At 41.9% G+C, this 26,078-nt stretch overlaps 2 protein-coding genes across 2 annotated transcripts; both read right to left on the reverse strand.

Annotated features, from left to right (window-relative positions):
- Positions 1–412: 412 nt before the first annotated feature.
- On the reverse strand, positions 413–4,538 carry LOC139558451 (T-box transcription factor T-A). Its single transcript, XM_071373585.1, has 8 exons — positions 4,227–4,538; positions 3,483–3,747; positions 3,020–3,154; positions 2,834–2,895; positions 2,671–2,732; positions 2,228–2,401; positions 1,875–1,998; positions 413–1,583 (listed from the first exon to the last, which is right to left on the reverse strand). The coding sequence occupies exons 1-8, from the start codon at positions 4,406–4,408 to the stop codon at positions 1,319–1,321; spliced, it is 1,269 nt and encodes a 422-aa protein (XP_071229686.1). The 5' UTR covers positions 4,409–4,538; the 3' UTR covers positions 413–1,318.
- A 14,017-nt stretch (positions 4,539–18,555) lies between these two features.
- LOC139558452 (nuclear migration protein nudC-like) lies at positions 18,556–25,899 on the reverse strand. Its single transcript, XM_071373586.1, has 9 exons — positions 25,651–25,899; positions 25,244–25,321; positions 24,770–24,988; positions 22,875–22,964; positions 22,559–22,672; positions 21,794–21,988; positions 21,603–21,686; positions 20,506–20,624; positions 18,556–18,875 (listed from the first exon to the last, which is right to left on the reverse strand). The coding sequence occupies exons 1-9, from the start codon at positions 25,720–25,722 to the stop codon at positions 18,824–18,826; spliced, it is 1,023 nt and encodes a 340-aa protein (XP_071229687.1). The 5' UTR covers positions 25,723–25,899; the 3' UTR covers positions 18,556–18,823.
- Positions 25,900–26,078: the final 179 nt, after the last annotated feature.

Consider the following 26,078-nt stretch of genomic DNA (forward strand, 5'->3'; position numbering starts at 1 on the left):
TTTCAACAGTTATTTACTCACAATTTGGCTCTTTACAAAAAACTGGCTTCTCGTTTGTTTGTGTGAACTGTGTGTGAGTTCTTTTTGAGTTGTGATGACAAAGGTTGTTCAACAAGACGTATCTGTGCCAGTTGAAATAGGCTATGTAGTCACCTTAGCCCTGAAAAAATATGATATATTCTTTCATCCCGACATGGGCCTCAGTCTTTGGCTTGCAGTTTTATATTATAAAGCTCAATATGACATAGGCTGAAATGTATAGATTCAATCCCTCTTCACCTTTTAGGAAATGGAAATGATATGATTGTAGACACTGTAATGTGGTAGTTAACGTAGTGCATGCCTAAGTTCCTCAGGTTAGGCTAATTTCATTGACACTGAATGCGACTGTAATTGACACACTGAAGTCATATTTGAGAAAACAAAGGAACTTTTAATTTATTATTAAAATGACATAAATAAACATAAACTCCCAATGAGTCCAACAAATGCAAATAGAATAGATATGTACATATGATTGTCAGGGAGGGAATGTACACAGAGCGAAGGAGGAGAGACATCTGTGCTTTCTCCTGGGCTGCAGTGGGAGGATACAAGGCACTTCTTGCTTTCATTCTTTCCTTCTTTCTTTTCCTTCAGGCCACGAAACGCAACACACTGACACTGGATCCAAAACAGTTACATGTAAACGGCTAACAATGAAAACGGACGTTAATTTATTTTATATACACACATATACATTTTTTATGTTAGATCAACAGATTATTTAATCTTATTTATCTATTATAATAATAACAAAACTAATTGTAACAATAAACAGTTAAACATAAGGATTGGCCCCTTTAGTAAAGTTGGGGGGGTTACTTCATCAACTTAGCTTTGTGTAGCTAGTGATCCTGATTGTCTTACGCCAGCGTACGATTGTCTTGGAGTACTCTGTCTGTACTGAAGGACACAACTACAGTAACACACCAGCAACTGGAACAATTGTAGAGGAAGTATATTCAGACTGTCTTAGGCTTATAACTGCACCTTGGAGAGAGTGAAGGAAACTCCCAATGGAAAAACAGATGCCTCTTCCACTCAGACAGCAAGTGTGTAACTTAAGAATGGCAACCTATGGACTTAACACAAGGCCTGAGAGGACCCTACATCTCTCTGCTTCAGATAGATCTTCTTCTGAGTTGACTCTGCCTTTCAAAGGCGCTGCTTCAACCCAAAAGGTTCCTAGCCGATGGTCAGGCAGTAGAGTGGAGATGGTGGTGATGTGGAACAGGATGGTGGTTGAGGAGAGTCAATGGCTATGGAAGCATTGTGCTCAGTAGCTCTGAGCCACAGGTGCCCAGGAGGCGGTGAGCCTGGCGATGGAGCTTTCGAACTGGGCCTCGCCCACGCCTACACCCACCTCGCTAAGGCTGGGGTCGTACATGGAGGATGGTGAGGATACGGGCAGGGAGGAGGTCAGGCCTGTGTAGGAGGAGCCTCGCAGGAACTGGCTGGTCAGGCCACCAGCGATGGAACCAGAGGAGGAGCCGGAAGGAGTTAGGGCCGTCCCGGCAACAGACCACAGGCTGGGATACTGGCTGTAAGGAAGAGCGTGAGAGAGAGAGAGAGAGAGAGAGAGAGAGAGAGAGAGAGAGAGAGAGAGAGAGAGAGAGAGAGAGAGAGAGAGAGAGAGAGAGAGAGAGAGAGGTTAGGTTACAAGTTTTTTATTTTTTTCCAACCAGGAAGAAATCTGGGCCTAGTAAAGGTCTAGGCCTAGGGCCCAGAATTGTTCCTGATAAAATAATGTAGTCAGGAACATACTGAAAAATAAACAGTGATATCAGAAACATATACAGTATATGATCAACTATGACCATGTGTTGCCATACCTGGAGTTGGATGTGGAGTTGCTGGTATGGGCCAGGGTTCCCATCCCAGTGGAGTTAGGGATCTGAAGGGCTGACCAGCTGTCATGGGTGGGCAGGGCTCCCGACGAGTTGTCCATGTAGTTGTCTAAACAATAAAGTACATAGAGAAATTACTAACAACGGTATACAAACATTTCTCTGATCAAAACAATGCATTTCCTTCAGGAGTAATTCCTCAAACATATTTTAACCAACATCTTAAAATCCATGAAAGCCCCATGCTGTAATCTATACCTATGAGTCTGACTAGTGATCAGAATAAACAGTAAACAGTGCATTCCCAGAGTGCTGGGTTGGGTAGAGGAGGTTCTTACTTGAGCTGGAGGAGCGGTGTGGGTAGTGGCTGGGGTAGGGAGCGGCCCTGTGGCCCCTCAGGCTGGAGTACCTTTCACAGTAGGACCCCGAGGAGTGGCCAGGGGCCCCGCTGAACGGAGGGGGGCTGCTGCTGGGGCACATGGGACCGTTACCAGGTAGAAACCAACCACCAACTGGAGGGAGAGAAGAAACAAAATGGTTTGGTTAATACACTTCCTTTTTTCATACTGTTCTCTATGTACAGTTTCCTTGGGGACATGGAAGGCCTTGAAAATAACATGTATGATGATGATGATAATGATTTTCTGAACGTTTAATAAAAGTGTGTTGGAAAATGATGTCACATATAATGACTTGGTTTGATTGTTGGAATTGAAACGGAGAGGTACAGAAAGAGCTTTTCTAATTTGGTTGGTGTTGTGAGACTTAAGAAAAGACTTACGTTGGGAATAACCAGACTGTTGACTGTCTCCACCATGGTCTGGCATGTCTTTATGGTCGCTTCTAAAATTGAAAACATAATACCAGAATTCGCACACAAAATAAAATAAATACAGGAAAAGCGTTGTCATATTGCTGACACAATATCAGTCTCTTTCGCTTACCTTTCTTTGGCGTCGAGGAAAGCTTTAGCGAACGGATTGTGTTTGATCTTCAACGCAGTTATCTAGAAGGTACATGAACATGACAAGTACTATTATTTTCTTCCTTCATTGTAAGCAGAACACAATATAATGTTTATTATTGTGAACGAGGATTATCTCTGTGACTGTGTAATTAAGGCCACTGACCTCTTCGTTCTGGTAAGCAGTGACAGCGATGAACTGGGTCTCGGGGAAAGACTGGCTGCTGATCATCTTCTGGAGCCCTCCAACCTTCACTATGTGTATCCTGGGCTCATACTTATGCAGAGAGTTCAGCATAATCTAGATCGAAATTATACCTTATTTTAATAATATCACAATAAAGAATTTTAAAAAAAACACACACTCAAACTGAATAAGATAGAAATATGAGCCTACAGAGCCCTAACACAAAATTGTGAAGTTGACTTGCCATGAAATTAATAACGTTTTCCCCCAGAAAAGGCCTACTTTTGTAATTCAGCACAGCAGGGTAGAGCATCATTAGCTCTGAGAGAGCAGGGCAATATGACCTAGCCTACCAAGTTGATTTTAAAATGATTTACATAATAATGAATATGCATACTACAAATACGAACACAGAAGACGACAAAACAAATCGGGGCATTACCTGTCCTCCCCCGTTGAGTTTATTGGACAATTTGACTTTGCTAAATGAGACAGGCGCTTTCATCCAGTGCGCTCCGAAGTTAGGCGAGTCTGGGTGGATGTAGACGCAGCTAGGGCTCTGTGGCTCGGGCTTGCCACCGGGAACCCACTCGCCGTTCACGTACTTCCACCGGTTGTTGTCTGCAGCCACGAAGTCCAAGAGAACTGAGTACATAGCGTTGGGGTCCAAACCACTCACATTCGCTCTGAGCACTGGAAACATCCGCCTGTAGGTTAAAATAAAGTTGTTAAATAAAAATATAGCCTAAGCAAGCCCAAATATTATGTTATGTTAGCTCAACCGTTGATCTTTATAAATTAATTATTTGACATATATATATTTGCATTAAAAAGGGTGCAATTTCTGGGCCCGTTACTTTATCCTAATAATAGGGTTTATAAGATTTGACGACCATTGCACTTTATACCTAATTTTTGACATGGTTTTCAAGTTGTAACAGTAAAGCATATATGGCCTATAGATATGGCATATAGCCTGGTCAATACCCTATAGACTATTCTGAAAGGCTGAACATGCCTGTTGCCGATCTAACCTGTGCGCATCAGTTACGTTAAGCTTCGTAGTCGTGCGTAAATGCGGGCTACGATTTCTCCAGATAAACTTTGCTTTCAGCTAGGCCGGCCAGCAGGCCTCGAAGGCCTCCTTTTGATCCGTAGCTAACAGCAAAAAACAACCATAGCCTACCTGCCAGTCTTGGTGACAATCATTTCGTTGGTTAGTTCTTTAAACTTGGTCCATAATTCTGCATCTTCTAGTCCCAGTTTAATATCCCTCTCTGAGGCGTCTCCTTTCTCGCTGCCCTTCTGAAACTCGCTCTCCACCACGCTCAGAAGGTGGTCCAGCCTCTGGTCGGAGTTTGAAGTCATATTTCCTATAGGATGAGTTCGTGTGGAGTTCCGCGAAATGTACCGTTAGAATAGGATTCACTGTTTCAAGATTAGTTTTGACAGGGAGATAAGTACTACTGGCTTCGGAGCCCAAGGCCTGATCATATAAGGCCCCCCAGGGACCACATGGGGACAAGGGCGTGGTGTTGCGTTGCGTTCTAGACCACGCCCCGATGGCCTAACGGTCTGGCTTCGAGCGTCTCTTCGATGTCCCCAATGCAAAATGGCCCATCATAACTGCGTCAATGCAAAATTAATAAATGTACCTATAGGCCTCTAGGTCTACTTTAAACTGTGTCATGTTTGAATAAGAATAACGTCTTCATTGCCCTTTCCTTTAGGTTTTTAGCACTTCATGGCCGAGGCCTATACATTTTCTAAAATTGTTTGGATATTCGTTTACTTTTGCATAGCCTAATACATTTTTGGATCTGTTCATATTTCATACATTTGTTATTTATTTTAAATGACCCTCTAACGAAAATAATACACGTTAAAATGATATTAGGCCTTATTGCCAAAAACATACAATATGTTTATGGAATTAAAAATTGTTTATTAGTATCCTAGTCTATATCATCTATCTGTCAGATAGGAAAAAACATCGTTGGATGATTAGACCAAACTAATTTTTGAATATTTAAATAGAAACAAAAGAAAGGAAGAGACAGGGCAACCGGCTGCAGCCACGGTGCCTTTGAACTAAGTTGTATATTTGCGAATAATGCTAATCTTTTGTTGTCCCAAATACACACGTGAGAAATGTAGTGTTGACTGTTGCCAGGCCATTAGGCTGTTCCTCTGTTCCTGTACTGGGCGAAGTGTGGATAGCCCGGAGGTGACATCGGAGATCTGCATAATGGGGCCGCCTGTCTGTTTCTGATCTCACATCCACTCTCACTAACATCGAGGAAACATTTATTCGCACTTCATTGTAAAAGTATTAGACTTCTTTATCATTAAGATCGGGGATTGAGTTTATAGGGGATTAATAATTGTATCCTATACCAAATGATCTGCTTATGGACTTTTTTTTCTCATTCTGATACCATGCTCTTGAGCAATGTCTGTAGCCTAATGTCTTGTTGTATATATAGGCCTACTTAGAAATTCTATATTAATTATCATCATTTCATATTTTGTTCCAGTTTATTATCTTCTTATCCATTTCATATTTATTTTTTTACATGTGGTTTCCTGAAGATTACTCCAAATGTTACATGTTCATTTCAAGACAGGTGAGGCCTTGAACCTGTGTCCCTCCCTATAATGTCAGAAGATTTAGGAGGGAACTTGTGTGGCTAAAGTCTTTCCTGATGTATGAAGGTTATATTAGGTCTAACAGTTACCATTGATCCTGAGGGGAGGTAGAATACAGTGGGTCTGTGTGTTTTTGTGTTCCTGTCTGCTCTGTCTCAGGCTCTGTGATGTACTTGGAATTGAGTGGGTTCTGTGGAGCGTGACTCCAGTTTACTACTCCACTTCCTGCAGCTCTACAGAGGTCGTAAATGTAAAGGGGTTCTCTCACACCTTTCCATCCCATATCATTCAACTGCCTCTTCCTTTTCCCCTCTTTATTTTGAGGCCTGAGAAGAGAGAGAGAGAATTTCACCACCAGCTACAAAATACAGGACTGTTCTCTATCCCGACCAGTCCCTCTGTCTCAGCCTGAATTTAAAATGTATTACATTTAGATTTTTGGTCACTCACCTACACACAATAACCCATAATGTCAAAGTGGAATTATGTTTTTAGATTTTTTTAAACAAATTAATAAAAAAAGAAAAGCTGAAATGTATTCAACCCCTTTGTTATGGCAAGTCTAAATAAGTTCAGGAGTAAAAATGTGCTTAACAAGTCACATAATACATTGCACGTATGCAATAATAGTGTTGAACATGAGTTTTGAATGACTACCTCATCTCTGTACCCAACACATAGAATTATCTGTAAGGTCCCTCAGTTGAGCAGTGCACAGTTTCAACCACAAAGACCAGGGAGGTTAGCCAATGCCTCGCAAAGGGCACCTATTGGTAGATGGGTAGAATTCTTTTTTTTTTAAGCAGACATTGAATATCCCGTTGAGCATGGTGAAGTTATTAATTACACTTTGGTTGGTGTATCAATACACCCAGTTACTACAAAGACACAGGCATCCTTTCTAATTTAGTTGCCAGAGAGGAAGGAAACCGCTCAGGGATTTCACCATGAGGCCAATGGTGACTTTAAAACAATTACAGAGTTCAATGGGTGTGATAGGAGAAAACTTGTGATGGATCAACAACATTGTAGTTACTCCACAATACTAACCTATTTGACAGATAAATAAAATAAATAAAACAATTATTTCAGTGAAAAGAAGGAAATCTGTACAGAATAGAAAATATTCCAAAACCTGCACTCTGTTTGCAACAAGACACAAAAGTAATATTTTCAAACATATCGGTGGCTGCAGCAGGTTATGGGTATGTTTGTAATCATTCAGGACTGGGGAGTTTTTCAGGATAAAAAAATGTATGGAATGGATTAAGCACAGGCAAAATCCTAGAAGAAAACCTGGTTCAGTCTGCTTTCCACCAGACACTGGGAGATGATTTCACCTTTCAGTAGGACAATAACCTGAAACACAAGGCCAAATCTACACTGGAGTTGCTTACAGTTTTGACTTAAATCTACTTGAAAATCTATGGCAAGACCTGAAAATGGTTGTCTTGCAATGATCAACAACCAATTTGACAGAACTTGAAGAATTTTGAAAAGAAAAATGGGCAAATGTTGCACAATCCAGGTGTCAAAACAAAGTATTGACTCAGGGGTGTGAATACTTATATAAATGACGTATTTCTGTATTTAATTTTCAATACATTAGCAAACATTTTGAAAAACACGTTTTTACTTATTTTTGGTTCTAGGCCTATGTATTTAAATAACAACTTGGTGTTGAGTTGTACTGTTTGAATGCTGTTCTACTCAACCAACAATACATCTGAAACTAAGATTAATGTAATTCCTTCATTTGTAATGTGTACCTCAATGTTATTTGTCAAATTTGGTTTCCCATAATCTCTTTAGCCTGGTCTGTTGGTGACGTGAGGGTTAAACCATCCAGTCTCCTCAGACATCAACACACGCTCACCTAGGTGAGAAATATTACAGAGGCCTGGTGCTTCACAAAGGGACAGTTATAAGGCCAGGCATATTTTCCAGAGGACTTCGTCTTCGTCTTCGCTGGCCTAAATAAGTAAATACAGAGACGAGGATGAGTCAGCCCTGAGAAAGAAGAAACAACTCACTAGACGCACGCACACACACACACACACACACACACACACACACACACACACACACACACACACACACACACACACACACACACACACACACACACACACACACACACACACACACACACACACACACACACACACACACACACCCTTAAGTTTGAGTCTCTTGTGTCCTATGCACATTAACGTCTAATATCCTCAGCATTATTTTCTATTTGAAGACACTTTACTATAAGTTAGTGTAAACACCATTGAATCCATCTATCCTTTATCACAGATTTCAGACCCAGTGGTCCACTTATCTCATCTCATATAGTATATCTGTTGTGACCACAGACTTAATTTTCCCATTTTTGTGTTTCATCCTCCCCTCTTTGTCTGTTTCAGGATATAAGGTAACAGATATAACAGTACTGTAATAACATGACAGAACATGTTACTTCCCATGCCCCTGTCATTTCACCAGCCTCTTCAAGCTCCACCATAAAACTATCTGTCTGTGTTTCCTATTTTGTTTATCACCGATAATTCAAGGTGGGTTTGAGTGGAGCGAGTGTTGGGTTTCTATTGCGGTCGTTGTATTCTATTTTAATGGTACTTTATTAGTGGCTGGTGTAACTGTGGCTCTGTGTGAATAAGCAAAGGTGTTGTTGTCCATAGGGACAGATAGTACCTGAGTGAAACACACCAATAGCCACTTCCCTTTCCCAAACCCAAACCGTAACCCTCCTCCTACCCCTTACCCCCTCCCCCCTCCCCTCTCTGATGTGGATTGAGCCAAAAGATGCGTCTGTCGCTTTTGAATTTCCGTTACAAGTTCAGGAAATCTAAACTTTCCTTTTCTAATCACTAAGGCATTTGAAAGGGATAAAAAATAATTAGTCGGGACAGTAATTGCCCCCTCTGCCCCCCTTAATACCAGCTCAACTAATACCAGCTCAACTAATGCCAGCTCAACTAATACCAGCTCAACTAATACCAGCTCAACTAATGCCAGCTCAACTAATACCAGCTCAACTAATACCAGCTCAACTAATGCCAGCTCAACTAATGCCAGCTCAACTAATGCCAGCTCAACTAATGCCAGCTCAACTAATACCAGCTCAACTAATGCCAGCTCAACTAATACCAGCTCAACTAATACCAGCTCAACTAATACCAGCTCAACTAATGCCAGCTCAACTAATACCAGCTCAACTAATGCCAGCTCAACTAATACCAGCTCAACTAATATCAGCTCAACTAATGCCAGCTCAACTAATACCAGCTCAACTAATGCCAGCTCAACTAATGCCAGCTCAACTAATACCAGCTCAACTAATACTAGCTCAACTAATACCAGCTCAACTAATACCAGCTCAACTAATGCCAGCTCAACTAATACCAGCTCAACTAATACCAGCTCAACTAATGCCAGCTCAACTAATGCCAGCTCAACTAATACCAGCTCAACTAATACCAGCTCAACTAATACCAGCTCAACTAATGCCAGCTCAACTAATGCCAGCTCAACTAATGCCAGCTCAACTAATGCCAGCTCAACTAATACCAGCTCAACTAATGCCAGCTCAACTAATACCAGCTCAACTAATACCAGCTCAACTAATGCCAGCTCAACTAATACCAGCTCAACTAATACCAGCTCAACTAATACCAGCTCACCTAATACCAGCTCAACTACTGCCAGCTCAACTAATACCAGCTCAACTAATACCAGCTCAACTAATACCAGCTCAACTAATGCCAGCTCAACTAATACCAGCTCAACTAATAACAGCTCAACTAATGCCAGCTCAACTAACGCCAGCTCAACTAATACCAGCTCAACTAATACCAGCTCAACTAATGCCAGCTCAACTAATACCAGCTCAACTAATACCAGCTCAACTAATGCCAGCTCAACTAACGCCAGCTCAACTAATACCAGCTCAACTAATACCAGCTCAACTAATACCAGCTCAACTAATACCAGCTCAACTAATGCCAACTCAACTAATACCAGCTCAATTAATACCAGCTCAACTAATACCAGCTCAACTAATACCAGCTCAACTAATACCAGCTCAATTAATACCAGCTCAACTAATACCAGCTCAACTAATGCCAGCTCAACTAATACCAGCTCAACTAATACCAGCTCAACTAATACCAGCTCAACTAATACCAGCTCAACTAATACCAGCTCAACTAATACCAGCTCAATTAATACCAGCTCAACTAATACCAGCTCAACTAATGCCAGCTCAACTAATACCAGCTCAACTAATACCAGCTCAACTAATGCCAGCTCAACTAATACCAGCTCAATTAATACCAGCTCAACTAATACCAGCTCAACTAATACCAGCTCAACTAATGCCAGCTCAACTAATGCCAGCTCAACTCAGGCTCAGCTTTGACACGACAGATGATGAACTTTCTCTGTAAAGTGGCTGCTTCTGACTGGGGATACTGTAGTAGGATACTGTAGTAGGATACTGTAGTAGACTTTTCATGTTCTTTCATGTTATTACAGTACTGTTATATCTGTTACCTTATATCCTGAAACAGACAAAGAGAGCAGGAAAAAATGGGAAAATAAAGTCTGTGGTCACAGCAGATATACTATATGAAATTAGATAAAAGGACCACTGAGTCTGAAATCTGTGATAAAGGTAAGTGTCATAATATTACAGAGTTGACACACACAGAAATGTATTTGAGATGTCTCTTATGCAACACAATGTAACCACAACTCTGTGGTATTATGGCACTTACAGATACATTGACGTGTCTATATACAATATTTACAGTAACAATTACTTTTCTAGGACTACTGTCCATCCCTTCTGTCCATTGTGCTGAAACACAGTTTCACAGATTGTGGCTTTGGATTGATGATTTAGATGTTGACTTATGAAGTGGATACCGCCAGGGGCACAGTCTTAGCGTATCTCTGGTTCCTCTAACCTAGAAGGTGTCAGGATCAGCAGGTCAGGTACCCAGGGTGACAACATGACTGATTTACTACTTGTTGTAATGTCAGGTAGCCTAGCAATACACTGCTGTTTCATTAGATGTTTTCATCTCATGTTTAATCAAGAAGTGTTTGATATATAAATAGACTAATATTTTTTAAGTATAGTAGGGCTCCAGACAAACTTTTTCCCCCGGTGCCAATGGAACTAGTTTTGGACCTGAATACCAGTAAAATAGTTCACTGCTGGAATGAACGTGAACGTCTCATGAGAGTGAACGTCTCATGATATTTTGATAGCTTCTATATTCTCACAGGCCTGTATACTAGCTCAGAGGGAAAAAGTACAATAATTACAGGTATATGATTAAGGAAAATCCTTGTTCTACTGAGGCTATATCATCAAGCCATTTAGTCTCCTCAAACCTGTCTGCTGTCTCTCTGTCTCTCTGTCTCTCTGTCTCTCTCTCTCTCTCTCTCTCTCTCTCTCTCTCTCTCTCTCTCTCTCTCTCTCTCTCTCTCTCTCTCTCTCTCTCTCTTTCTCTCTCTCTCTCTCTCTCTTTCTCGCTCTCTCTCTCTCTGGTGTTGCCTGGTGTGAATACGAGCGGCTGTTTTCAGTCTGTTTCAGTGGGTTTTGTGTTGCCTGGTGTAAATACAGTGCATTCAGAAAGTATTCAGACCCCTTCCCCTTTTCCACATTTTGTTATGTTACAGCCTTATTAAAAAAATGGAAGCAAATAAAACATGTTCTACACACAATACCTCATAATAACAAAGCAAAAACAGGTTTTTAGAAAAAACAGAAATAACTCATTTACATAAGTATTTAGAACCTTTGCAATGACACTCAAAACTGAGTTCAGGTGCATCCTGTTTACATTGATCATCCTTGAGATGTTTCTACAACTTGATTGGAGTCCACCTGTGGTAAATTCAATTGATTGGAAATTATTTGGAAAGGCACACACCTCTCTATTTAAGGTCCTACAGTTGACAGGGCAAAAACCAAGCAATGAGGTCGAAGGAATTGTCCGTAGAGCTCCAAGTCAGGATTGTGTCAAGGCACATATCTGGGGAAGGGTACCAAAAATGTTCTGCAGCATTGAAGATCCCCAAGAACACAGTGGCCTCCATCATTCTTAAATGGAAGAAGTTTGGAACCACCAAGTTTCTTCCTAGAGCAGGCCGCCCAGCCAAACTGAGCAATTGGGGGATAAGGGCCTTGGTCAGGGAAGTGACCAAGTACCCGATGATCACTCTGACAGAGCTCCAGAGTTCCTCCAGAGTGCCAGACAGAAGCCACTCCTCAGTAAAAGGCACCTAAAGGACTCTGACCATGAGAACCAAGATTCTTTGATCTGATGAAACCAAGATTAAACTCTTTGGCCTGAATGCCAAGTCTCACGTCTGGAGGAAACCTGGCTGCATCCCTACGGTTAAGCATGATGTTTTTCAACGGCAGGGACTGGGAGACTAGTCAGGATTGATGGAAAGATGAACGGAGCAAAGTACAGAGAGATCCTTGATGAAAACCTGCTCCAGAGTGCTCAGGACCTCAGACTGGGGCAAAGATTCACCTTCCAACAGGACAGCGACCCTAAGCATACAGCCAGGACAACGCAGGAGTGGCTTCAGGACAAGTTTCTGAATGTCCTTGAGTGGCCAAGCCAGAGCCCGGACTTGAACCCGATCGAACATCTTTGGAGAGACCTGTAAATAGCTGTGCATGAGAGGATCTGCAGAGAGGAATGGGGAAAACTCCCCAAATGCTATCTTTATTTAACTAGGGAAGTCAGTTAAGAACAAATTCTTATTTACAATGACAGCCTAGGAACAGTGGGTTAACTGCCTTGTTCATTTTTACCTTGTCAGCTCGGGGATTTGATCTAGCAACCTTTTGGTTACTGGCCCAACACTCTAACCACTAGCCTACCTGCCACCCGAATAAAGGTGTGCCAAGCTTGTAGTGTCATACCCAAGAAGACTCAAGACTGTAATCACTGCCCAAGGTGCTTCAACAAAGTACTGAGTAAAGGGTCTGAATACTTAAATAAATGTGATATTTACATATGTATAAAAATCTATTTTTACTTTGTTATTTTGACTTTGTAAGGCTATAACATAACAAAATGTGGAAAAAGTTAAGGGGTCTGAATACTTTCCGAATGCACTGTATGAGCAGCTGAGGTCAGCAGACACTAGCGTGTGAGAAAACACAGTTAAATCTGCTCAGTCAAGCCCCTAGCTGTGCCATCTCCCACACACATACACACACAAGCACGCACATACACACACACACACACACAATCATTGGTCATGTGTGGGTAAGTCATAGTTTGTATTTCCTGACTGCATTTTCTAAGAAGCCAAAACCCTTTCCACTCTGGATATGAGGTGGCTGCGTTACATACTGCCGGTAAGGAAGGAAGGACTTGAGCTGCCAGGGTTAGGTATGGGAGTAGAGAGAGAGTTGATGCAGAGAGATCAAAAGGACAGAAGCACAGACACACAGACAGATATTTCTGACAAACATTAAAATGTGGTAACCACCACCATGCATGTATTAATGGTAGCAGATATCAGGACCCCTGAAGACGTTATTTACCCAGAAGAGTGATGGGACGTGAGCCCACAGAGCAGACACTTCACTGAGCACTCTCTTCCTGTTGCATCACTTCCTCTTCATAAATGCAAAATGACATGTTCACACGATACAGTGTCAGCTACTGATGAATGTTCTATGAGCTATTAGGATTTCTTGTTAATCTAAGACGCCTTTGTCACCACTAGCATACAACCGACTAACAACACCATTTATTTGTATGGTTTTCTGGTGTTCATCCTGGGACACATAGGGGAGATGGTTTAAGATAGTCTGTTGCTGAGTAGTTGAATGGAATCTTTAACTAATCTTTGTTAAAATGGAAAGTGCTGGAACACACACTGCTGAGGCAATGCCCTGCAGAAGTGCTCCTTTTTTGACTGATCAGCTTCCCTGTATGTGTCCAAGGTTTTCCACGTAGGAAGGAGCCCCTCTCTGGGTAACCAGAACCAAAGCCAGGACAAGAGCCAGCCAGGGCACCAGCCCAGCGTCTTGTCTGTCTGGCCAGCCTGAGGGGGCTAACCAGAAGCTGTAGGCCAGCAGACTATAAAATGGGGTAAACAAAGGGGTTGGGCCGGAGCTGGGGGCTTTTTACTGCATTCCCACGCCAGCAGCAGCAGCAACTCACTGAGAAGTGCTACCTGGAAAACGCAGGCACGCACGCAGGCAGGCAGGCAGGCAGGCAGGGCCCCCCCCTCCCCTCCCAGTCTACACCCATTTACCCCCATTCTCTACTACCAGCTGCAGGAGTAGACAACCAATCCAAAGCGAGTGCTGCAGCCCAGGTGTACAAACACTAAACACAGACCCAGATCAAAGGGTCTCATTAAAGGATAATAGATAGACCCCCCCCTCCTTCAGGTTTGTACCACAGCAGAAGTCATCTCTATATCAATCCCCTTCCTTAGGCTACACCTGCTAGAGCTCCCCCTACTGTCTGGTCAATGCAGGGGCAAGACAGTCACTTCGAGTCAGGGAATCTATCAGGATCGCAACACTGCCCCTATTGGCCAGTTACTCAGCTTTGCTGAGATTATAGGTGGTTTGCTTGTATACAACGGCCATACAAATCTACGTTACTATCACCCAGGACTTTACGTGTTGCATTGTATACACACAAATAAAGACACACAGCAGTACTGAGCTAAATAGATTGTCCAGAACGATTATTCACTCTATCCAGCTATTTTTGACAGCAAATGCTAACTGGTACTTGGCAACAGTGGATTCGGCCTATCCATGTATTCACCAACACTTGTGAGTGAGCAGTGAAACTGTATAAGCCTCTTAAAATAAGATAAACAAATGGAAAAATATAATAAACCAGATGCTGTGTCACTATTACCCAGATGTGCTGGGTATTACAACAGCTTTATTTAGCAATGACAAATATTCACAAGAGGGTAGATACTTCATAGCAGAATCATCCTTAAGGATTTGTGTGTCAACTCAGGCAGGCTCTCAAAAACAAGCTGTAGAAAATACAATCAGAACACAAAAGAAAGAGGCACTGCCACATCATTTGATTTAGATTCAGAAAGCTTTATTGATAGATGTCAGTGAGTCAGTCAGGTCAGGCCTGGGAAAGGTCTGTCTGTCTGGACTGAACGGACCTCAGAGGCCCATACCAGCTCCTGTGTGTCTTTGATGGGGAGGCCCTCTCTTTGTAGTCGGCGTGTTAGTCTGTAAAAGTTAAAGGGCTTAAATGGTCCCTAACAGGAAGCAGTTTACATGGTGACGCTCAAGCTGCCTGTGGCCCCTATTGTTCCCGGACCCCTCACCACTTCATTACGATTTCCATAAGAAAGGAACAGTAATTTACCCTTTTCTTCTGGTCTCCCTTCATCTTGGTGGAGTGCATCTCTCTCTTTTCTCACTTTTTCCTTCTCTCGTCCAACCTACCCATTTATCGGTTGGAAATCTAAGGGTTGGTTATGTAATCTTTAAAGCATTTCAAAATCACGGAGACCAGTTATTAAAGATGATAAATAAATCAAACTGTATAATGTACAAGCATTTGTCTGTTTTGGGATGAGAAGTAGGACTAAAGCACATTGACCTGAGAAAGTCAGGTCTGTCTATTGATGAAAGAGGGGTTTAGAGTTCTTTATGTGAAACTTGATGTCTTCTGAGGAGTTTAGCGTAACTGAGCTGTACACAGAGAACAATTTCAAATCCTGACTGACTGAAGGAACACTGTGACCGACCACTCTGTCCTCTGACCTGGATGGAGAGAAGGCTAGTGTAGAGAAGTCTACCAGCGGAGTTACAGAGACCATTGAGGAGATCATTCATAGGGTTTCACAGAGAGAGAGAAGGAAAGATACTTTCAAGAAAATATAGATATATTGGTCATCCACACTATAAGGCATGGATGGTGTTCAAAACCAGAAAAGTTGACTATATAGTGAATCCCAGCTGTGGCAAAGCACATGAAGGAAAGAAACACCCCCACCCCCCCTCACACACACAGCCCACCCCATACTCCACCCCATACTCCACCCCATACTCCACCCCATACTCCACCCCACCATCCCCTTCCCCTGCCCCTTATCCCACACTTTGAACTTCTGAAGTGAGAAGGGGAGAAATGCAGCGAGAGCAGAATGAATCTATGCGGGGAGAATGATGTGTAACCTCTCCAGTTAATCCCATCAACCCTGATGCATGGACACGTCCTGGGACACATGCAAACACCGATCAAACATGTCCTCTCTCGCTCACACCTGGTCGGATCGCCCAGGATCCCCATATATCCCACTGGGTGGGCAAATACCCCTGAGTCTCCTATGGTAGCCCTCAGTCCTGTAAACTTCTGAACGACCTTAGTATTACCCACAGATATAATGCATGACACGTCTGGATCACAGAATTACATGTGTTTAGGACTGTTTGCATGGTTGAATGCGCCAGATTCTGTTTTCAGCCCAACAGTAGACTTGTCCTGCCCTGCCACTCCATTTACAGGAGTAGGTGGTTCCCCTTCACTATTGAATGTCACTTGTCAACATGAGGTGAAACAGTCTGTCATTATATCATCCAGTGTGGTTATAATTCCAGCTATAACACCTCTACGGTTCTATCTCTGTCTCTCCCTGTTTTCCGAGGGTCTTAGCCGGAAGGCTGGTTGTTGTTCCTCCAGTCTGAGAAGGGGAGAGCGGCCAGCAACGGACCCCCTCAGTGAGTTGGGATGTTTTACCAACGGCCCCATGCAGAAACTGACAATAGAGCCAGGCTGGAATCATCGTCTGACCTATCGTTGCAGGGGGAGCCAGAGAGGCTGGAGGCTGGTTGAGGTCCAGAGTATGTATTCAAAATGTGTCTCAGAGTAGGAGTGCTGGTCTAATCATTATGATCTAAAAGGCATAACAGATCCAAGATCTGCAATCCTACTCTGAAACACGCTTTGCCTCCGCCCCAGCAGGCCTCCTTATTACACTGTGACTGTATTTGCTTTGGAGATGATCTCATCCCAGGTGACCCTTTATAGGTTACTGGCTCCTCTTAATGATACTATATTCCTTTACAAATCCATAATTTTTGGTTTGACATACTACCTATATACACTACCGTTCAAAAGTTTGGGGTCACTTAGAAATGTCCTTGTTTTTGAAAGAAAAGCACATTTCTTGTCCATTAAAATAGCATCACATTGATCAGAAATACTGTGTAGACATTGTTAATGTTGTAAATGACTATTGTTGCTGGAAACAGCAGATTCTTTATGGAATATCTACATAGGCCCATTATCAGCAACCATCATTCCTGTGTTCAAATGGCTTGTTGTGTTAGCTAATTCAAATTAATAATTTTAAAAGGCTAATTGATCATTAGAAAACTCTTTTGCAATTATGTTAGCACAGCTGAAAACTTTTGTGCTCATTAAAGAAGCAATAAAACTGGCCTTCTTTAGACTAGTTGAGTATCTGGAGCATCAGCATTTGTGGGCTCAATTACAGGCTCAAAATGGCCAGAAACAAAGAACTTTCTTCCGAAACTCATCAGTCTATTATAGTTAGAGACAGTTTGCGCTGTCCTGTGAAGGGAGTAGTACACAGCGTTTACATTTACATTTAAGTCATTTAGCAGACGCTCTTATCCAGAGCGACTTACGTTGTACGAGATCATCAGTTTCTTGGCATTTTCTCGCATGGAATAGCCTTAATTTCTCAGAACAAGAATAGACTGATGAGTTTCAGGAGAAAGTTCTTTGTTTCTGGCTATTTTGAGCCTGCAATTGAACCCACAAATGCTGATGTTCCAGATACTCAACTAGAATCTGTTTACAATAGTTTAGGGCCCAATGAATGTATTTCAATTGACTGATTTCTTTATATGAACTGTAACTCAGTAAATTCATTGAAATTGTTTATATTTTTGTTCAGTATATATATTTTACTTGTTTATAATGAATACAGATTTCCATTACCTACGGACAATGCAGTCTTATTTCTTTTCATTTACCTGATCAAATGGATGGTAGAAAACTGTACAAAGAAATGCTGCTTTTAGAAGTGAAATACCACTCATTGTGGCGAGATTGTATGAACACCAAGAGCAATATTCCATAAAGAATTGTACCTAAACATACCTAAAAGCATTTAAAAACTAGGACTTTTAATCATATTTGTATATTTAGTATACCCTTGAGATTTATTTGAAAAATATCTTCAGCGATGTCAGGTTCTTAATCTAAAATACCATGACAACCTCATCTAGTAACCTGGTAATATTGACTCAACCATTCCCAACCTATGAACTACAAATATCAATGTCATCCACTCTGTACAAACTGACGTTGTCTGCTTGCTCTAGCCCTACCTGGTACATGCTCCTTACTCTATATACCTTATTCAATATCAGATCATATTTAAAGCAATTCATAGATCCATACAACCTCTAGTCTCAAAGCCAGGACACGTTACATAATTGCAACACATGGTCACTCAACACCTACAAGTTTCATTTCAAACACATTGAATATGTCAGTCAGTTGGGAGCCCTTGGGCCTGAGGCTTGGACGTCCTCCAAATTCAATAGGACTACCTGTTAACCTGGCCTTCAACTACGTTTTACCATTGTACACTTTCAATTCATGGGTAATAAAAACATGAGAACAAATATAAAATGTGACATTTGCTGCCTCTCGCAACGTCTTTGAAGGCTCGTGTTACATTTCACAATGAACTAAATGCCTAATCTGCATGGTAGCTAATTTCATATGGTTTTTCAGTTATTTTTCTCTTACATTAAAGTACCGATGATGCCAGATTTCAATGAATGTGGTTTGAATTAATTTATTTTAAAAACTCCAAACATTTCTTTAAAACATTCAGAACACAGTAACACATGCAACAGGAATGAGACTAACAAGAACCCAGCACTTTAGGACTACAGAAATGGGATGAGACAGAAAGAGAGATTCAATTCAACTGTAAGATCGGCGCCGGAGGTTGGTTTTGATGAGGATTCATAGTCGTCGTTTTCCTGGGCAGAGTAAGAGTGCAGAGGGGTATGGAGGGTTGGCTGGGGAACGACAGTGATGTCTCTTAGCTGAACTTGGCTTTAGAGAAGTCCATCTCTGGGTGCTGCGACATGAACCTGGAACACAATGACAGAGGGGGGGGGGGGGGGGGTCACATCATAGAGTCTGAACAGTGAGAGTAGCCTGGTTCCATGCTACAAGGGTTTGGCAATCACAACAACCATAGGCGTTTGCAAGACTAGCCATGTTTAATAGTCAGATTACACTGGATAAACTCATCCCAGCATTGAGTGCAGTAAAGGGACAGTGGAGGAAGCCAAGCTGGTACCAGCACAGTGATGCCAGTTACAGATGCACCGATGTGGACATTTTGTGTGATACCGAAAGGTCAATATTTTCTTTGCAATATTGACCTCTCCCTTCGTTTTCTCACCTCCACAACGGGCCGATGCAGATATATTTTAAGGCTTTTAATCGCCCGATATGGTCAAAAGAACACCTACAAAGTAATAACCTCCACAGTGATAAGAGAATGTCCTGTACATCCATCTCCAATGGTAACAGCTCCTTCCCTCTATCCCATACACACCCCTTATCACTGTGTAATGGTCCTTCTACCTATACTAGTCTAGTGAGTCATACAGAGATCATTCAGGCAGTATTTGCCAACTATCACTAATGCACCTCACATTGCTCAAGTCACGTCACTAGGAAATAAAAACATGGTCATTGTCTGGTCATGCAATCTGTCGAATACAGAGCATATTCACAAGACTACGCAGTATGTAAAATGCATATAACTTTGTTCTTCAATAAAACAAATAAAAACAGGGCACAAACTATGCAACCCACCTGCTCATAACAAAAAGTTCAACAGTGGGAGACATGCACATTGAGACTGACTGTACAATGATGGCCGAGGTCAGCGTGGGTCCCTGACTTTGAATAGGGATAACATATGCACTACTCAAAACACACTGCTTAATCCACCTGCTGAAAAGGAGTGCAGTGTGTGACATGGGGCATTATGATGGTCGAGGAACAAGAAGTGAGGTCAGCTCTAATCCCGGACTCAGTTGGGAAGCTGGTACAGACGTCTCACTATCTGTTTATGGCTGCAATGATCGTGTGACCTGACCTTGACAGGAAACAGTAGGAGGCAGCCGCTTTAACATTCACTTTTTCCTGTTTCCTCGTTTCTATGGCTGTTAAACTATCCAGTATATTTGAACATGTTTGACAATAAAAAGAAAAGCACCAAGAAAACCTATAAAAAGTAAACAGCAAACAGAAAATTTTCTTGTCAGTAAGTATATAGTATGAAGTACTTTTCTAATGTTCAATTCTGTCAGTAGACTGTCAGTAGTTAAGTCCCAGTGATTATTGGGATCGGTCAAACATTTCACGATCTATGTTTTTATTTCCTTTATTTCTATTTAACCTTTATTTAACTAGGCAAGTCAGTTAAAAACAAATTCCTTATTTACATTGATGGCCTACCCCGGCCAAACCCGGACGACGCTGGGCTAATTGGGCGCCGCTCTATTGGACTCCCAATCACGGCCGAATGTGATTCAGCCTGGATTCGAACCAGGGACTGTAGTGACGCCTCTTGCACTGAGATGCAGTGCCTTAGACAACTGCGCCACTCGGGAGCCCAATGTGAAGAAAAGTACTGCACTACTTAAACTATGTCATGATGGACATGCTATATGATGGTGCTAGAAGCAATGTGCTGAAAGATACTTTTTGAGGATGTCTTGTTTCTTCTGCTCTTCGGAGGTGGGTAGACCCATGGACTTCTGTCTCTGGTCGTACATCATCTTCTCCACCATACCACGGGTCTCCCCATCCAGATCTGACAGCTGAGACAGCAGGAAGAGAGAGAAGGAGAGATAGAGGGTGAGAGGGAGGAATATAGAGATGGAGAGGAGCGATAGAGATGGAGGGTGAGAGGGAGGAATATAGAGAAATGGAAGAGGAGCGATAGAGAGATGGAGGGTGAGAGGGAGGAATATGGAGAGATGGAGAGGAGCGATAGAGTGAGAGGTTAGGAATATAGAGCGATGGAAGAGGAGTGATAGAGATGGAGGGTGAGAGGGAGGAATATAGAGAGATGGAGAGGAGCGATAGAAAGATGGTGAGAGGGAGGAATATAGAGATGGAGAGGAGCGATAGAGAGATGGAGGGTGAGAGGGAGGAATATAGAGAGATGGAAGAGGAGCGATAGAGATGGAGGGTGAGAGGGAGGAATATAGAGAGATGGAGAGGAGCGATAGAAAGATGGTGAGAGGGAGGAATATAGAGATGGAGAGGAGCGATAGAGAGATAGAGGGTGAGAGGGAGGAATATAGAGATGGAGGGTGAGAGGGAGGAATATAGAGAGATGGAGAGGAGCGATAGAGATGGAGGGTGAGAGGGAGGAATATAGAGATGGAGGGTGAGGGAGGAATATAGAGAGATGGAGAGGAGCGATAGAGAGATGGAGGAATATAGAGATGGAAAGGAGCGAGAGAGATGGAGGGTGAGAGGGAGGAATATAGAGAGATGGAAACAGAGCGATAGAGAGATGGAGGGTGAGAGGGAGGAATATGGAGAGATGGAGAGGAGCGATAGAGAGGAATATAGAGAGATGGAAACGGAGCGATAGAGAGATGGAGGGTGAGAGGTTAGGAATATAGAGAGATGGAGAGAGAGGGATGAATATAGAGAGATGGAGAGTAAGGGAAAGACCTTTAGTAAGTGGGAGATAAATGACCCTTTATCTTTAAATAAAGGAGAATAATCACATGTTCTCTTGCAATATACAGTGAGCCTTGCATCAGTAGCCTGGCGTTGGTTACCTTAGAGTTCTCCGGACAGATCTTCTTTGTATTGAGTTCTGGATCCGTGGTCACTATCTTATTCCACCACTCCATCTTGTTGATCTGAAACAGACGCAAGGCATGATTTAGTGACTGAAAAGGTTTCAGAGTGAAATAGATGTTTCATCTCAATGAAACCCCTTGTAATACAAGAGAAATAAAAGCAGTACCTTCTCCAGGTGAATGGTGACCACCTTGCCGTCCTCAATGAGCCAGGAGCTCTCCTCCACCTTGACGTGGTTGTAGAGCTGTCCATCGATCACAGGAGGATGACCCTTCAGACCCACCTTCAGCACACCACGCTGGATGTCCACCACCACATCCTTCCCCTTCATACGGAACTTCACATCAAAAGGCACCACCAGCTGGGGGGCGGGATAAAGGGGAACACCCAATTAGAATGAAGGCACCACCAGCTGGGGGGCGGGATAAAGGGGAACACCCAATTAGAATGAAGGCACCACCAGCTGGGGGTGGAATAAAGGGGAGCACCCAATTAGAATGAAGGCACCACCAGCTGGGTGGCGGGATAAAGGGGAACACCCAATTAGAATGAAGGCACCACCAGCTGGGTGGCAAGATAAAGGGGAACACCCAATTAGAATGAAGGCACCACCAGCTGGGTGGCGGGATAAAGGGGAACACCCAATTAGAATGAAGGCACCACCAGCTGGGTGGCAAGATAAAGAAGAACACACAGAATGCCTGATTACCTTGTCTGCCCAGATTACATCTTGCCCAATACTAAACCAATCCCTAGCAACTGGGGGCAAAAAGATAAATCACCATCCGCTCTGAAATAGAGGTGCCCATGCATAATGTGCAAAATGAACAGAGAGCACAAAATACCCCTTCATAGTTAAACAATCATGCTACAGTTAAACGTTAATATCCATGCACTAGGGAATACTAAAACCAAAGGCAAAAAAACTCACGTCCACTTCAGACAGGGATTGTGTCCAACGATAGTTGGCCAGGTCAGCTCCATTGCCTGCGTTAGGTTTCACCTTGTCCTTGTCTTTCTCATCTTCTTCTCCATCGGAATCAGTCTGGCAGAAATGAACAAGTTATTAATTAGCTTCAATTGCTTCAACATGCATAAAATACCCTTGTGCTGTTAAATATGTGCATACGTCCCCCCCCCCCTAGTTTATTTCCCAAGTGAGATGCCCCGCCTATATGATAGCAGGGGAAACAGTGATGTCTCTACAGCTCATTTATCTAATGAGGCATCCCAACCGAATCTCTTACCTCCTTCTCTCTCCCTTCCTTCTCAGCTTTCTCAGGTGGAGTTTCTGCATTTGTGTTTGTGGCCTCTTTCTTCTCCTCTTGTTTATTTTGCTGAAACCAAGACAAGACAAAGACAGACATTAAGCTTCATCAAGACAAAGACTAGGGTGGTCCCTGATTTAAAGAAATATTGGTTTACAAAGAGTTGTCTGTTCTTTACCAAGAGTTGTCTGTGTTTTGTGCTCATGCACATAATTACATTACCCGACCTTCCCCAGTAAAACTAACCCCATCTGAATAGGGTACAATAGAGCCTGACCTATAGCATATCATAATAACATCAATAAATTGGTTATAACAAACTCTGAACACCGTAACACGTGACAGCAAAATGGATGCAGAGGACATGACGAATAAAATTGAAACGGGGGAATGTTTACTGGTTGCTCAGGAGGTAAAGGGAAAGTCAGATGTGTGGAATAAATGTGACTAGTTGTGTATAATCCCAGAGATCAAGAAAAAGAAGGTAAAGAGCAAACGCTGCATGCATATTATGTGTGTTAAACAGGTGCTGTATAGATTACAATATGATTTTTCTGACCGTTTGGAACAATGTAAACATTAAATAAAGTATAAGCGTACCAGAGAGTCTGCTGTAACATTTTTATGTTAAGCCTTTATTACAGTAAAGACTAAAAACAGTTGCATTCATTCAAGAATGCTATTTCCGAAAAGGAACAGTTTATTTATTGCATAAGCTAATTATTAAATGCTTGCTTTAGTGTATTTAAAAAATATATAATGCTTGATTGCATTTCAAATCATGAATGACTCATATGCTGTGTGATGACATGAACGAATTAATGATTGATTGATACAGTAGCCTATAGAAGTATTGAAATATAGGCCTAAATTCATTACAGTAATAAGACTAAACAGGATGTGCTCTTAGGCCTACAGTTCGATGGTGGTTATACAAAGCTGTTATATTAAGCCTACTAATGATAATGACATTACTTATTATCATAATAATAATAATTACAATGAGATCAAGAAAAAGGAGGTTTATTATTATAAATATAATTTCCCCAACAATTTAGAACAGTGTAAAGACTAAATAAATTATAAATAATACTAGAAAGGCTGTTCTTACTAAAATTACAGCAAAGCAAAGATTAAAAACTGTCTAATTTGTGAAATTGTTTACTTGACATGTCGTTGCGTGAGGCTTGGTGGTCACGGAATCAGTAGGCTATTAAACAAACACTCAAACAGGTAACAGAAGCAGGATCTGTCTTGTTTCTGTAGATATAATGATGATTTATAAAGACAGGCACATTTAACAGTTAGGCTATTGATTATAGACCTAATTAAGTTGGGGTTTCCCCTCTCCTCACTTTTCTTAGACAATAAGTCAAGGGCTGTTTTCTCCTCTCCTCATTCTGCTGCTGTTCTCCACAGCATTGTTCTCAACACCAATATGCTGGTTAACTTTGCTATTATGCACATAGCAACATGGTCTAGGAAAAGGCGCCAATTCAACAGCACACTGCTGTGTTTCAGAACCGTGGAAAGAGACCGGTAAAACGCGCATGTTATAAAATAATATCATTTTTATTAGTGTTGCACCATTGTTCTTATGTAATATAACCATATACAATTTCAGTTTAACATGTCTTAGACTGATGGACTGTGCCATCTCCAAGGCCTCCACAATGGATCAGTTCACTCAGCGCGAATCAGACAGGTGATATTTTTTGCTACTGCTCGACATAAAAAATCTTGGTTCACCAACAGCCTATCGACCAAACAATTGACCAGTCGACTAAACGGGGTCAGCCCTAACAAAGACAAACTGTTAAATCTAATGTGTATAGCACATCAAACATTCATAACTGACAACACATTTTTCTTACCTTGTCGATTTCGGACTGAAGTCTCTCTGCCTCTTCGTCTGTCAGTTCTTTGATTTTGGGCTCGTCGTCTGCTTTCTTAATCTTCTTTTTCGCCTCTTCTTCAGCTAGCTTAGCAGCCCTCTCTGCCTTCTCTCTCTTCTCCTTCTCCTGTCTCTTCTCCTTCTCTCTGTGGGCCTTCAGGGCAAGACCGCTGTGGTGGGCAAACGACTCCTTCACCAGCTGGGGACAGAGGTGTTATTACTAGGTAACACAGCCACAAAGTCATAAACCCCTTATTGCTACAATTTCTCCTCTTTAAATCTAATTTTAAAACCTGATCCTAACCACGATCCTAACCTTAAAACACCTTCAAATGTTTACTATATAGACAATTTTGACTTTGTTATTGTGCTAGTTCATAAGATTAGACAGATTGGTTCAGCATCTCTTGATGTATGCATTTTTGTTCTGTTAGGTATCCAATGTTGGACTCACCTTCTCTGGTGCACCAGCCTCGCCACCCGTGAAGAAGTCTGTTTTACGCCGGAGGAAGCTGAAAAACGTGTTAACTAACTGTTGGACGAACAAATATTAGATTAGAGATGATATATAGCCAACCTGCGCCTTATCCGACTCACAAGCATATTTGTTATGGCTTACTAACGGTACCACACCAACATGCCTAAACACTGTTAGCTAGCCTATGGTTAACGATTACGCTACTGGTGTGATATTTAATATATGCGACTAACATTAGCTACATGTTTGTGGTGCTATATGCATGGTGCAAACGCTGGACACTTTCCCATCCCCCATATAGCTAAATTAATTAGCCGGCTAGCCAGTTGATGAATTTGCTAGCTAATGTTAGCATGCTAGCATGCTATCAAACTGTAATTTACCTCTTGTACACCTCCTTCGTGCTGTTGTGCCATAACAAGCAACATCCCGTCATACTTTTCATCATCACCCATTTTCTGTTCTAATATATATATTCTTATATATATAAACTTGTTTGAAAATATAATTTGAAACGGATAGGCTAGCAGCAACAGGGAGCAATGTAAAGTCACGTTGCTGTGTACTTCTTTGAAACAAGCACCGCCTTGTTTCTAAGAGAATGGAAAGTTTGATGCAATGGGAGGCCAAGCTTTTAAATGACAACCAAACAGCCAATTAGATCGTGTTACATGAACGGATATGGGCACATTCAAATTTTGACGGGGGGAAATACGAATATTCTAGATTAGAAATTAGTGTTTGATTGATGGCAAAAATATTGCTAATTAATTATGCCATAATTATCGTATATTCATTTTATTTCACGATT

This window comes from Salvelinus alpinus, chromosome 29 (assembly GCF_045679555.1).
Source record: "Salvelinus alpinus chromosome 29, SLU_Salpinus.1, whole genome shotgun sequence".
NCBI lineage: Eukaryota > Metazoa > Chordata > Actinopteri > Salmoniformes > Salmonidae > Salvelinus > Salvelinus alpinus.

What these genes read in the sequence shown, in the direction of transcription:
- LOC139558451 (XM_071373585.1), bottom strand. Translation starts at nt 4,408, where the DNA reads ATGACTTCAAACTCCGACCAGAGGCTGGACCACCTTCTGAGCGTGGTG. An exon ending in AACTCAACGGGGGAGGACAG is followed by an intron (nt 3,155 to 3,482) that starts GTAATGCCCCGA and finishes ATTTCGATCTAG; the next exon opens with ATTATGCTGAACTCTCTGCA. An exon ending in AACTCCACATCCAACTCCAG is followed by an intron (nt 1,584 to 1,874) that starts GTATGGCAACAC and finishes TCTTCCTTACAG; the next exon opens with CCAGTATCCCAGCCTGTGGT.
- LOC139558452 (XM_071373586.1), bottom strand. Translation starts at nt 25,722, where the DNA reads ATGGGTGATGATGAAAAGTATGACGGGATGTTGCTTGTTATGGCACAA. An exon ending in ACGAAGGAGGTGTACAAGAG is followed by an intron (nt 25,322 to 25,650) that starts GTAAATTACAGT and finishes TTCGTCCAACAG; the next exon opens with TTAGTTAACACGTTTTTCAG. An exon ending in TTCAGTCCGAAATCGACAAG is followed by an intron (nt 22,965 to 24,769) that starts GTAAGAAAAATG and finishes TCTTGGTTTCAG; the next exon opens with CAAAATAAACAAGAGGAGAA.